Genomic DNA, 16,008 nt, shown 5'->3' with positions numbered 1-16,008 from the left:
AATACAAGGCATTAGATCTATAAGTTTGGTTGTATTTGACATAACAAATGTGTTAAAAAAATTACATGTTAATATCAAATGATATATATTTTATTAAATAGATTAAATATGTTAAAAATTATAAAAAATATTTTTTAGTTTATGCGAGTCGGACCGCCATAACCCGCAACCCGCATAAGGCGAGTTTGGACTACAATTTGATATATATAAATTGTATCCGGACATTTTAGTCTGGTCCAGTTTAACCCGAATCCGATGTTGGCTATCCCAAACTCGTCCGGGTAGCCCGTTTTGACACCTCTAGTAAATAATAACTAGTGAATGGTGATGATGACAAACGCTATGTATGGTTTGTGGGACCAATATATAGGGATGGCAAAATGGGCTTGGCCCGCCAGGCCAGCCCGTTCGGATATGTGTTTTTAGCGGGCCGAGCTGGGGGTTTTAGCCCAAAAGCCCGTATTCAACCCGTTTTGGAAGCCCGTTTTTTAGACGGGCATGGAGGATCGGGTCGGGCTGGCCTAGCGGGCCAACATTAAGATTAAAGTTTATTTGTCTATCATGTTGCTCATTGCAATTAAGATTAAACTTTTATAATTTTAACTTATGTTTGGATATTTAAGCATATAATTCTTATTTGTCTTTGTAAAATGAACATTTAATGTCTCATTATGTACTTATCTATTATTTTCACTCTTATCCAATTATTGTACTTGTTATCAGATAAAGATAGAGTTTCACTAACAATTAGGGGTGTTTGAATCAAATTTAAATATTTAATTAATTAAAATAGAAAAATGGAAACTCAAATAGAACTACTGATTTTGATTCATTTTGAAAAATTAATTGAATTCGACTGAGTTTCAATTTATATTTTTAATATAGTCGAATTCAAGTTAAATTGGGTAATATATACTTTATTGTGATTGATTTATAATATGATAGTTTTGATTCTTATACAATTTTTAAAACTTAGGAGTTATAAGCTCTATTGTGAACTAGGAGTCTAAAAGTTTAAGACTATGGTGGTTTATTGTTTAGAATTTACAAGTTTTGTACTGATGCAATATGTTATCATGAGATTGTGTCTTTTGTTTGTGATTTTTTGTTTTTAAAGACATTTATGAATTGTTTGAATTATTTATTCTTGTTTAAAAGCTTTAATGTGTTTTTTGAAAAAAAAAAACAAAGCGGGCCAGCCCGCCGGCATGACAGCCCTGCCAAATATGGGTCAGACTGATATTTTGAGTCATTTTAACAATAAGGGTCGGACCGAGCCAGCCCATATTCTGACAGGACAAAGGCGGGTCGGGCGGGCCCATATTGCCACCCCTACCAATAGAAAGGATAATAAGGGAAGAAATTTTAATTAAACTTATAAATAATAATGTCAAAATTCATTCTATTATATTTTTGTTTTGTCTAAAAAAAAAGGTGAGTTTTTTTTACGCTGGGAGGGAAAACTACTAAAGCATTTTTTCCTTTTCCCTCTAATCAAACAATGAGAGGAGAAATAATGATTATCTTCTTATCCTCTTTCTCTTTAACCAAACCAAACATGGGATAATATTTTTCTCTCCTCTTGCCTTATTACCCTTTTCTTTCATTAAAAAAAACCCATTCTCTGGCACTTCGATGAACCAAACCGAAAAAAGAGTTGAGCTTATCTTTTTTTTACGAAGAAAAAAATAGAATTTTTTACTTGTATTAAAATATATATTCTTTAGTTCAGATATTTCGGAATAAGAAAGAAAAAATAAACGAGTTAACAGATTTCTTCCTGGAGCAATGTTAAGTAATAAAAGAAAAGGAAAGTTATTATTATTACAATTATAATCAAACCTTAATCCCTTAATCCCATTTGGTTTGGTTGACTACAAGGAAAGTTATTACTAAAACTAAATACTTTCACTTACTTTAGTATAAGTTCTATATTTATTAGTTAATATTTACATGACGATAGTTAGTAATTAATAAAGGGTAATATTTACATGAAAATGTTTATATAAGGTTAATATACGAAGAGGATAAAAATATTAACTATCTAGATTTTCTTTTTACTGTAAGTCAAAGAGCAATTAGAAATTTCAGTTTTGGGCATACTATGAAAGAGAGAGGATCAGATGTAGTTTTAGATAGTGGTAAGTCTATCACAGAGCATATATGTTGTCATACAATTTATATATGTATGATGAACTGTAATTGGTTGAGAAAAAAATATTTAAATTCAAAATTTATTATTAAATATTTTTCTGACCAAACACAGTTTATAACATATGGAAGGATACAAATTGCGAAACAAAAGATGTACTCCCAGTCTAAGAAGCTACGTAGAAGAATGAATTGGTTGAAGTGACTTGGAGAAAACAATAACTTGCCAAAATGTTATTAGAAGCTGTAGATGAATACTTCAATGATAAACTATCTAGATTTTCAAACTGTTGCGGGTATTTTCTGTGGGTACCTATATGACCGAGTACGCATTGTCATCCCTACTACCTGACTGAGCATCAGCTATGCAACCTACTGCAGATACAAAGCTTGTTCAACCCAAAACCATTGTGCATGTCTCCACAGGATTCTCGTTTAGGTGCAGGAATTCAAGAAAAACAGAGCCTTCTGAAGACATATGAAGTCATAGTAAAGAAATTCCATTCTGAAGTCCATAATAAAGATTCAGAGATCCATCTAGGTTTCTTTACCTCTCTACTGCGGAAGCAGATGATAAAGTTATTCATGATTTTTCGACCTTTGATCAACACGATTAAGGCATTGATCGGAGTTATGATAATCTAAAGCAAAAAGAATAAATGTATAAAAGAAAACCACTTTACTTCACATACAACTGCACTCAAATAAAGAAAAACAACCTTCTTAAACAAGGGTCTCCTCCAATATGTTCTTTTTCTTTGAAATATAAGGGGGTGGAATATCTTTGATACGAATCTATTACTATCTACACATGTAATAATACTAATAATTCATGATTAATAATGTCAATGCTAATAATGGTATTGCTAATTTCATGTTTTTGACCGATCGGATCCTATTAAAATTTTATAAATTCCTACGCTTCTTACTAGCACAACTCATGAGATTAAGAAAAATAAGCTAAGCATGTGGACGTGAGAAGAACTTTCTATTTAAGCACCACACCCCATTGTCATTTTCATCAACCAACTGTCTATGATGAAAGCAGGATAACTTTTTTATTATAAACCAACCATTATCAATATCTTTAACATGTGTGTATATAAACGAATGCAGATCCTATTGTAATGCAATCTGATAGGGAATGTGAACTAGAACTACCATTTGAAAAAATGGAAGCAACTAGGAGTAATTTGAATACCGTTTCGCCAAAAGTTTCTATGCTTTCAGGTCATCAGACATTGCAGAAGGTATACAATGTGTTCTGAGGATATCTAAGGTTGACGACTTTGCAGCACCGGTCTTTAGCACCACTATCTGTTGGTATTCCAGATCAAATTTCATATACTCATCTTTACAGTTCTCAACCATGCTCGCTAAGTCCTTCAGATTCTTCACATGTTTACCATTGAAAGCAAGAACCTGAGTGTTAACTATTTCCTCGTATCCAATATTAATATCAGACACTAGAACCTGAGAAATGACAACAAGCTGTTCGTCAACGGACTGCGCCATAGCGTGTAGATGTTTTTCCAGAATCTTGACCGGAGCATCAAATTCATATTCCTTACCATACTCAGATCGAAGATAGGGAACAGAGACGGCAGTAAAAACAAATCCAGCAACAATGTAGTACGAAGGAGGCCTGCCTTTTATGTGTGCTGGAATAAGCCGCTTATGAGTTGCAAGTTTTATGTTAAATTTAAGTATCTCTGAATTACGGAGAACCTTTACGAGAGCTCTATCCCCAGTGTATTTCTGAGAGACAAGGTAACTGAAACCAATGCGCTCCCCATGCCTGAACGGAACTGTTCCATCATTGGCAATATTGACTCCATCAAAGCTAAGAATTACATCAGATGGCTTCAGAACATTAGATTCTGGCGCTGTGGGTTCAATTCTTCTAATACGCACACCTTTCTGATCAGGTGCCATGCCTATTGACATACGGAGATCAGGATTTTCCATCTTCTGCCACTCAACTCCAAGAACCGGAAATCCTGTATATGCCCCATTCTTTTCATAATCTTTGATAAAATGTTCGATGACAGGAGTGGGTATTACATATCCTATATTCTCCGCATCTTCATGCTTAAGAGACTGAAATGCAATTCCAACACATTTTCCCTTATCATTGAATGCAGGTCCACCAGAATTCCCAGAATTTATTGCAGCGTCTATCTGCAGTCCCAGAAGTTCGGTTGAACCATGAACATAAGAGAGTATCTCCATGCGTGAAACAACACCACTAGTCACAGAGATTGTGTCACCTCCAATTGGATAGCCCACGACAGTTACAGAATCTTGAAGTGCAGGCAAATCTCCAAACTCAACAGGTGAAACTCCCTCCCAGAATTCGTCATCGCTCACTGTCAACAATGCAATATCGCACTCGGTTCCAATGGCCAGCACTGTTGCCAAGTATTTGGTATCAGAACCACGCTTCTTGAGCTTGACCTGGGTATGATGCTCCACAGAATGCGCATTTGTCAACACCCTGCGCCTTCCCACAATAAATCCACTACTGCTGGAGCTATACTGCCTCTTTCTCTGCCAAGGCAGTGAGAAATTCGGCTCTGTATGCACACAGAAAACCTTAACCACTGCATCCATTGATGGCACCACCTTGACCTCGTTCTCCCACTTGAGCATCAACGGCTGTACCACAGCCGATCCCGAGCCTGTCAGTGCACAATCCCCATTCTGCTCAGCGAGCAGAGTGCTTTGGTGCTCCGGCAACACCTCTGCATCCGGTTCCAATTTCTCTTTGCGCTTGATTTTTTTGGGCTGGCTACAGTGACCCCCCTGAGAATCTGGGTCACTAGCATCGGCCTCAGTGGGAATCGAAACAACATCATTTTTAGAGGCAATGAAGCCTTGGGAATTGCTTTCTTCATTAGTTGCAGCTTTCGGTTTTCGTCCACGCTTTCTCTTGTCACCCATATGTTCCTTTTTAAAATAGGAAACTTTGTGCTTGACAGTTTGTTTTCAGAGGTCAGAACCACGAATCCAAGGCTTTGTTGAATGCAGGATAAAATCTAGATCCGTAATTCTTTGTCAACCAATCCTAGAAATGATAAACTGTGCATTCACAAATCACTTCAATCAATTCATTACCAGGTTAATAAACATATATGCAACAAAAAAACTATTAAGATTCCCACTCACAAATCAAAAAAGAAAGGAAAAAAAACTCAAATCTGCACAAACTACACAATAATCAAACTACAACAACCTTTATCCCACTAGATGAAGTCGGCTACATGAATCGAACGACACCATAATGCTCTATCATAGATCATGTTCATTGACAAAGCATCAGCTCTAAGTTTTTCTTTATCAAACTAGTAAAGTGAACCGAAATTGAGCGAAGAATAACAGCAAAAACATGAATAATTATGACATAAGTGTGGTGCAATAGATGTTAACAGAAATTGAACCGTTCGAAATATGAAGAATATAGTAGAAATGAGTAAATTGAAGGAAAAATACAATAGGATTAAAGAATTAGGGAAAATGAGAGATTATAGAAAACGGATATGCGAACCTGAAGAAGATTGACAATAGAACCGAGTAATTACGCACACGGCATAAGCTATTTGGAGAGAAAAGTGTGAATCTGAAATGTTTCATTTATAAAGACTGAACACCCATTTTTTGAATGTAACATAAATGAATTTCATTATAAAAGATTCATATACATTTATTGTATCATCCTCTCCTTTAGATTTTTGGATGAAGAGTGTGTCAATCATTATTAATAGAGATGTAAAATTTCTTTTCTGTTTTTGGCATGATTCTGTGACCGAACGAATATGAAGACATGGTTCGGTTCACCTGACTCAACCCTAAATTTTATTGTAAGAATTGCGGTTTGGTTTCACGGTTTGTTTGCCTCAATTGAAATATTAAAAGATATATCAAGAGATATTGTTATCATAAAAGAAAAACATTACTATTATTGTAAGTAAAAAAATGAAAGTCGAAATTATTTGTTAATACCATATATAACAATTCTTTAATTAAGGAAAAACACATAACAACATACACATTAGTACAATTCATAACATATATAACAATACAATTCATGATTAGTAACCTACATTACTATTTAGTAACATATATAGCAATTAGTAACATATATAATATTGCAATTACAATTAGTAACATATATAGTAATATATGTATAATAATTTATTGTATATGTTAGTTTCAAATCTAATACCACAAAAATTAGAAGATATGTTACAAATCATCATAACACAGAATGTATCACATATACAAAACAATATAATAAATAGTAACATATATAACACTAACATAATAACAATGTAGTAACATATATAACATTACAATTTACACAAAATTAGTTGAAAATTTCTCTAATGTCTATTTTTTAATATGTGTTTCAGTTTAGTTTCAACAGTTCCTAAATTTCTAAAACCATGAATTGAACCAAGCATAAATGGTTCCTTAAAAAATAACCGAGGTTCAGTTCTGTTTCATCTGTTTCGCGGTTTAAACCAAAACTGCTTACACTCTTAATTTGATTAAATATATAAGTGATGAATGATATGATGATAATGTATAAAATTTATATATTGTCAATGCATACATTTTTTCTTCCTCCTTTTCTCTCTATGATGGGTAATCACTTTCTTTTGTGTGTTTTCCGATTTGTATCATCCATTCCCTTTGAGTGGTTTCCCATTTGTGTGTTTTCTTTGTCTTGGGAGCACCATATCTATTGTCTCATAAAAGTGTGTCATTTCATAATTTATATTTAGTTGAAAAATGTATTTAAATTAAAATTTTAATAATTAAATACACATCTAATTAATCACAATTAGTGACACATAAAATTATACAATTTTTTGGATAGAAGATATCCACTCGCCAACAATCGTCACTCTTATGAATCAAATGTAACTCTTCATCTTTTGATCTATCGGGGATCCCATGAATCCTTAGACTGATGGACCAACCTTTAATGAAGTTTTACACTAATAGACGTGAGTAACAAATCCAAATAAAAAAAATATCAATTTAGTTCTAATCAAATTATCTATTCCTCCATTAATTATCATGTGGGTGATATATTCTGTCCTAAAAAACGTGTCATTATATATGCTACTATTTGTGATTGGTTATAAAAATATTTAAATTATCAAAATTTTAACTTAAATATATTTTTTCAACCAATCACAAGTGAGTGATATACAAGGTGATACACGTTTTGGGGACAAAAGATGTGCTCCCGTTATCGTGCTAGGTGAATGTTTTTTTTATAGATTTTGAGGTTGGAAACTCCAAAATGATTATATGAAATTATGTTAGGTGCCAATTTTTGTAAGTTGTTTGAACTGAATTTCAATGGATGGGTGAAGATGGATGTTTCTGCCCCCTTAGATATGATGGAATCACTATTTTCTTGGAGCAAAATATAGAAAATTTTCTTTATGCTCAATCTTAGAAGAATATAGATCATTTGTTTCAATTCATGTACTGATCAAATGAAAAAAATAACACTTAATTAAAAATAATTTTTTAAAAACACAGATTAATATTTTTATATTACTTGGAGGATACCGATTGGCTAGAGATATGAGGACATGGTGATTTTGGGACAGAGGATTCCGTTCCATCTTAGAATGTGTCTATATGATTCATATTTTTGAAGCTCTAGAATCAATTATAGATCGTAAAAGCTATTAATGTTAGACTTTTCAAAAACTTTTATGATCTTTTAATGGTTTATAAGAACCTCTTAATTTATGACATTCACATTTGATAAAAGAATAGAGTAAGAAAGACCTGGTTCCATTTGTGTTTCCATTTATGCACTTTTTGTTCTCATCTTTGCCCCCCCTTTATGTATTCCTTGATGATTAGGAATTCAATTTCCTTCCTTATCTATATGACACTAACTTTTCTTACTCAACCACTAGTGCTTCTATAATCCTCACTTTGTGTTTTTATTCATGAGATAGCAAAGAATGATATGACGTTTCCAATGCATGAGTGTCTCTGTTTATAGAAGGGTTTAGGATGAGTTATAACTCGTCCACTATCATGGAAACTACCCATGAAGTTAGAGGTGAGGGAGTTAACAACACCCCCACTAGTTTGACCAATCAATTGTCAACCATTGTCACATTAGACAATTTCATTAAAACTAGTAACTTCCAAGAACATGGACTGCTAATTAGAATTAATCTAACAATATCCCACTTAGTCTATGTGATGACTTGAAGATTCATAACGGTAATTGCGCAAGCACTTTAATTGAACCTTACAAATCATCATCCTTACTTGAAATGGTTGAATCATGGAAATAATAATTATATGGTCCCATGTATCACAACTAACTCAACTCAAACAACTTTAATTTGAGTCTTCATTTACCTTTTGAAAACTCACCAAGTTATCTCATTAAAACCATACAAGTACATTCTTTAATATGGATAACTTAAGCTTTAATTACGGAAATGAAACTTTCATTGAATTCAAATGTGTTATACAATGTTAAACAAACATCTATACATATATATACATCATGTACTGTCACATTAACAAGGACTTTACTATAATGCTCATCATTTCTACATGGTCAATGTAAATCTTGGGCAACAATAACTTAGTTAACGAATCTGCTACCATTAGATCGGTACAAATATGCTCTGTAGACACATTCTTTTTCCATACTTCTTCATTAACTAACAAGATCTTTAAATCCATATGCTTGGTACCTCTAGAATATCTGTCATTCTTAGAGAAGAAGACAGTTGTAGAATTATCACAATAAAACTTCAGCGGCCTAGCTATATTGTCTATAATGCCAAACCATGAAGTAAAGTTTTGCAACCTCAATGCATGATTTGTGGCCTCAAAACACGCCATAAACTCAGTCACCGTGGTGGACATAACAATTATAGATATATGAGAACCTTCTTTGTAGCCTTTCAGTGCTCCATTTTGGGGTTACTTTGATACCGACTTAACATTCCAACAACAAAACTAATATCCGATCAAGTGCATGTCTGAACATATATTAAACTTCAAACTACTGATGCATAAGGAATATATCCCATTCCCTTATGTTCCAAATTATTCCTTGGGCAATGCTTTTCACTGAACCTGTCCCCTTTCTAGATTGAAACTATCCCCTAGAATATTTTTCCATTCTGAATCTCTCTAATACCTTATTGATATATCATTTCTGAGACAATCCCAACAACCCTTGTGATCTGTCACGAAATATTTCTATTCCTATCACATAGGATGCTTCAACCATATCCTTCATTTCAAAATTATTAGAGAGAAAATTCTTTACATCATATAACAATCCTTTATCATTTGCAGCAAGTAGAGTGTCATCAACATATAGTACTAACATCATAAACTTGCTCCCACTAACTTTCATGTAGATACATCGGTCAATAGTGTTTTCCACAAACCCATATGACGTAATGGTATCATTGAACTTTATAAACCATTGTCTAGAAGCTTGTTTCAGTCCATATATTGACTTATTTAATTTACACTAGATTTTCCTTTCTTGTGGTCAGAAACACTTCGGGTTAGTTCATACAAACTTTCTCGTTTAAGTCATTATTCAGAAAAACGGTATTTAAGTTATTTGGTGAAGCTCTAAATCATAATGAGCCACCAAAGCTATAACAATTCTTAAAGAATTTTTCTTAGATCATTAATGACTTCATTAATAGACTCATTAACTATTTGTTAACCCTATGGGTTTTGGATATTATCTTGTTGTCTCTTTGTGTTATTTAAGGGTAATATAACCAGAGGAAAAACAACTTGAGGAGGCAACTTCGGTGAAGAAGATTTATGACAAGTCACCATAATAGCTACCTTTCGTGATTTATCATTCCCACTGGTTTGACCATTCTCAAGGAACCTAGCATTTCCAGACTCAACTATTCTCGTACTATGGTCAGGATAATAAAATATGTACCCTTTTGACTTTTATGGATACTCGATAAAGAAACCACTAATGATTCTTGCATCAAGCTTCTATTCATGTGGGTTGTACACCTTTACTTCTGCTAGACAACCCCAAACATGGAGATGTCTCAAACTGGGTTTCCTACCAGTCCATAAGTCATAGGGAGTTTTAGGAATTGCCTTACTGAAAACCTTATTTAGCATATACGTAGTGGTCCTTAATACGTACATCCACAACGATAAAGGTACATTCCAATGACTCAAAATTGATCTAACCATTCCATTAGAGTACGATTCTGCCTTTCAACCACACCATTTTGTTGCGGTGTGTAAGGCATAGTGTATTGAGCATATATGCCTCAACTTTTGAGAAACTTTGTAAATGGTCATGGACATTGTCTATTCTCATTATATTTTTCATAATATTCACCACCTCTATCAAACCTTACAAACTTAACCTTATTTTCAAGTTGCCTTTCAACCTCGTCAACCTTACTTTTCACCACCCAAGATGGAACATCAAAAGGACTATAAATATCTGTGTGTATCAATTCAAGAAGTTTGCTACTTCTTGTGGCTGAGTTATTTGATATGTGTTTAGTTTGTTTTTCTTTAATACAATCTAAACAAACATCCTAATCGCTAAAATCCAAAAGAGGTAAAATCTCATTTTTTGTTGACCTCGTTATCATTTCTTTAGATATATGGCATAATCTCTAATGCCACAAGTAAGCATAATTCTTATCAAAAATTTGATGTTTGCTACCAACATCATGTTCAACATTAAATAAAGATTCCTTAAATTTAAAATCAAGATTGAAGCAATATAAACCATTCATTAATGTACCAGAACTGATATAGTACGAATGTTTACATAATTTAAAACCAGAATGCTCAATCTTAAAATTAAAACTTATATAATCCAGCCTAGCAATAGAAACCAAGTTCCTAGAATATTCAATAACATAAAGGCACTTTTCTAGATCTAAATAGTTTATACTATATAGGATCAATCTATATGTCCCAATTTCACGAACTTGTGCCTTCATGTTGTTCCCCATGTAAAGAAACTTCTTAGTTTCTTGGGTTCAGATTAAAGAAATCTCTGCATAATATGTGACACATGAGTTGTTACACCATAGTGTAACCACCAAGTATTATTAGGAACCTCAGTAAGAAATGATTCATCTATAACGAAAAAAATGTTTACCTTTCTTTTTGAATCATTTCTTTCTTTTAGGACAATCCTTCTTATAATGCTCATTCTTCTAATAAAAGAAGCACTTAATTTCTTTATGAGTTTTCCCTTCTTTAATGGGGATCTTTTCCTTCCACTTTCCTTTGTTCCTATTGCTTGGCCCGAATCAGCTGGTGCTACCTGGCTCCTGAATGAACAAGTGAAAGAAATCATTCTTAATTTTCTTTAATCTCCCTTCCTCCTAAACGAGCATGACCTTTACTTCTTGAAAAATTCATTTCTCCTTTATGGTGTTATAGTTCACCTGAAATTGGCCAAACTCAACATGAAGGAATTTAATGATGAGCTGTACCAAGAATGATTTTATCACCTCCATCCCCATGCCTTTCATTTTCGTAGCTAGATTTGCCATGCTAGTTACATGATCATGAATGGACTGCGACCAATAAAACTTCTTGGTCGCCAACTTTGTCATGAGATTTCCCACCACAAACTTATCACTAATGTCTGATTGAGAGTACTCCTTGATCATTCTCATAAATTCCCTTGCATTATTCGTCTTAGGCATAGACGGTTTGGCATTGTCAGAGATTGGCATTTTCATCTAGCTAAGACTCAACCTGTTTGACCGCTCCCAAGCCTCATATAGAGTATTGTCTGCCTCCGAGCTGGTCTCAATTATGGTCGGTACATTATCCATAATGATGGCCAAGTCCAAGTCCATAACACCCAATGAGAACTGGATCTGTTCGGACTAATCAGCATAGTTCAGCCCGTTGAAATTTTACCTAAGGCAAATGCATTGAATGAAGCTGAAATAAAATATGCTCACACTTTAATGCTTTGAATAAACCTTTATGGATTTAAATAAACTTTTATTCATGCACTTAATTTATCTTTGGATAAAATTTAAATGCATTAAACTTTTATTAATGATGCCCAATATTATTCTTTAATGGGTAATTAATCAGACTTTTTTTAAACATGTGTGTTATCTTTGGATAAATGAGCACAAACAAGTATGCTTAAAACTTTAATGTCATTAAACACATGCACTGATCTACCTTTGGCTGATCATAATATGCGTGAAAATTAATGGACAAACTTAATTTATTATCCTTATGACATCATAATCTTAATTACATACAATGATCCACCTTTGAGTGATCAAAATACGCATCATAATTTTAATTGTAATAAATATCAAAATCAACAATTAATTTTTCATATAAGTATAATTATTTCTCATTTTCAGTGAGATAGTAACATTATGAAAAAACATGAAAGTGTTACAACTTTTATTGAAATAATTAACTCCAGATTGAACCAAAAGAGAACAATTCACAATTACTTCATTTCATAACAATAAATTTTTTGGTTCCATTTTAATGTATTCATGATTAGAGATGACAATGAAAATCGAACCCGTGGGTAACCGCCCGAATCGAATCCGAATTTAACGAGGAAAACTCGATGTGATTGGGTTCGGGTTTTACCCGGGTTTAACTTTCAGGTTCGGGTTTGGTAGATCAAAGACCATAACCCGAACCCGCCCCGAAGTAATGTAATTCAATTTAAAATTGAAATTTTTATCATGTGTCCATTCTTTTTTATTTCTAATTTTACATTACATACTATTGAATCTTCAAACATAAAAGAAATGAAATAATACATGAGAAAATAGAAATGCTAGAGAAAAATGAAACAAAAATGATATCATACTTTCATTAGTACATATATAATTTTCGGGTTTTTTCGGGTTCGGGTTACCCGAAACCCAAAGGGTTCAAGATGGTATCTTTATTTTCAACCCCGTTGAGTTCAAATTCGGGCTTTGAATTTCAGGTTTGGGTTTGGGTATATGCAAACCCGGCCCCAACCCGCCCCGTTGCCACTCCTATTCATGATTCAATTCTTGAAATAAAATGTCATAATGTCTCTAACATGATGATCTAATACCAATTGTTGGACTTTTTATAAACTTTTATGGGCTTTAATGGTTCATAAGAACCCCTTAATTTAGGACCTTAACATTATGACATTCACATGTGATAAAAGAATAGAGTAAGAAATATCTGGTTCTATTTGTATTTCCCATTATGCACTTTGTGGTTGCCTTTCTAATTGTCTTTTTGGTTGCTTTTGTTCTCATCTCTTCGTATTTCCTTTATGCGTTCCTTGATAATTAGGAACTCAATTTCCTTCCTTCTCTATATGGCACTAACTTTCCTTACCCAACCACTAGTGCTTCTATAATTCTCACTTTGTGTTTCTATTCATGAGATAACAAAGAATGACATGATTTTTTCAATACATGAGTGCCTCTATTTATAGAAGGGTTTAAGAGAAGTTATAACTCCTCCACTATCATGGAAACTATTCATGAAGTGAGAGGAAAGAGTCAACAACACCCTCACTAGTTTGATCAATCAATTACCAACTATCATCATATTAGAGATTTTCATTCAAACTAGTAACTTCTAAGAACATGGACCAATAATTATAATTAATTTAAAAATTAATACTTGTTGTTCCAAATGAATACATTCATTAATTAGATATTTAGATGAATCTAAATATGTCATAAACTTATTTATTGATTAGTTTTTGTTTAATTATTTATAAAAATACAAAATTAATTTATATATTTTTGTGTTTACGTGTATCCTCAAATATAAAGGAGAATTTAAAATTATGTAATTCTTTTAGGTTCAAATTGATTGGTCGAAAATATTTTTAACTGATTTAAAAAAAGAAGAAGCTATATATGGCGACAGGTCAACAAGTAAAAAAATATCTCATCACAACCATTCTTCAACCATATGACAAATAATATATATTTTATTTTAAAGAACAAAAATAAGGCATCAAAGAAAAATTACAACTATTCAAAATATTATTGGAGGAAACAAAATGACACAAAAAATACCTCTTAATTATTATTAAAATCAAAATGAAAGATATTAAAAACGGGATAACGTTAAAACTTAAAACTATAAAAATGTAATTAGACAGCGAAAACTATAAAAATAAATCAAGAACTAGTGTTTTATAAATAAAGGTGGTGATATATATGAAAGATATGTAAATAGAACTACTAAATTAGAGAAAACATAGTTGAGAATAATTTTGTTGTTGTAATTAATCCTTTTTCTAAAAATTAAAATATTAAAGTGAATAACTGAATGCAAAACATGATTAGCTATTTCATATTTGAGTTTTCTTTTTGTGAAATGTAAATAACTGGTGTGTTTTTGTTTTGTGAAATGTTAATAAATGTTGAAAGATAAATTTTTGTTTGGAATACTTAATTTTCAGATAGTGCATTCTTTTGTATTCCTTAAACAAGAGAAAAAATGTCATATTTAAAAATAAATATATTTATGATTTTAGTATTTTCATCTAAAAATTAAATTTTAATTAGAATTAAAATTTTAATTAATTATAAAGATTTTATTTATTATTTCTAAATAGATACGGGATCATTTTCCTTAAAAGAATAGAATACAACCTTTTTATGCACTCATACCAGTATCATCATAATCTTAATACAACTCTTGTTTTTTCCACTATAATCTTAGCAATTTTAATTGGTGCACTCAACTTTGAACTTAGGTAATGCAATTGCATTAAATACTCAGAAAAATTGTCAGCCATACTTATTATACTCAACATTGAATAAGGCTGCCATATTTCTTTGATAAGTTATAAGATCTATATCTATATTATATAAAGGGAAAATATTGTTTAAATACTTAAGGTATAATTTTGTTTTTCTATTTTGCCTTTCACACTTTAATTTCTAAAAAAACATTAATCATATGTAATCACGCCAACATATTAACCATTTTCTCACCTTCATTTGACAATTAAGATAAAGACAAAGAAATATAATATAAAGTACAATAAATAAAAATTATAATATAAAGTACATTTAATACAAAAAATATATTCTGATTCACGAAAGTAAAATACATAAAACTTAAATACTTAGACATTATAAATTAAATACATGATAACCAAAATATATTTGTATAGAAAGAAGAAAAAATGTATGTACCGATAATATATAAACTTTTTATATTGTTATGTTTTATTTATTAATAATATTTAATTATTATTGATCATTAAATAAAAATAATAAAAATAAATATAAACAAAATAGTAAATATATATAAATTTTTACATGATAATGCATGCATATTACCCTCTTTAAAAACTGTCATTATTGTTGTAACTTGGATTCATTCATTATGACCAATGTAGCTAAGGAAAAACATTGGGTGATGTTGGCACCCAAGCTGATAAAATCTCAACACCAGTCTCTCACACCTAGTGATGAAAAGGGTACACATTTATTATCTCATAATATGTAATATTCTATGAATTATGAACTTATTACAATAACGATATCAGCGCAATGACACGGATCGATGAAAATTATTGGCTTAAACGATTCAGAAATCTCAAATATTATACCTGCATTATTCATCATTGGTTAAAAGTAAAGGTTGGTCCAGTGGTTAAGGTAATGCATGTGTTTTCCTTTTTCCAATCATGTTGATGTTTAACATGAATAGGGATAGGGGAAGAAAATAGAACTAGAAGTACACACTGCTAAATTAACAGAAAACTTTTGTTACTGGGTTTAACAGAAAAAAGGAAGTTGGCAAAAAGTTCAAGGAAAAATG

At 31.9% G+C, this 16,008-nt stretch overlaps 1 protein-coding gene across 2 annotated transcripts; it reads right to left on the bottom strand.

Moving 5' to 3' along the window:
* Positions 3,130–5,797, bottom strand: LOC109350327 (protease Do-like 9). Of its 2 annotated transcripts, none has more exons than XM_019591566.1 (2): positions 5,699–5,797; positions 3,130–5,232 (listed from the first exon to the last, which is right to left on the bottom strand). In XM_019591566.1, the coding sequence occupies exon 2, from the start codon at positions 5,092–5,094 to the stop codon at positions 3,370–3,372; it is 1,725 nt and encodes a 574-aa protein (XP_019447111.1). In that variant the 5' UTR covers positions 5,095–5,232; positions 5,699–5,797; the 3' UTR covers positions 3,130–3,369. The 2 variants fall into 2 exon arrangements, with proteins under 2 accessions (XP_019447111.1, XP_019447118.1); XM_019591573.1 differs by having other exon boundaries at positions 3,130–5,218; positions 5,699–5,795.

The sequence above is a fragment of the Lupinus angustifolius genome, chromosome LG01, assembly GCF_001865875.1.
Source record: "Lupinus angustifolius cultivar Tanjil chromosome LG01, LupAngTanjil_v1.0, whole genome shotgun sequence".
Lineage (NCBI taxonomy): Eukaryota > Viridiplantae > Streptophyta > Magnoliopsida > Fabales > Fabaceae > Lupinus > Lupinus angustifolius.
This window is presented reverse-complemented; position numbering and strand designations above follow the sequence as displayed.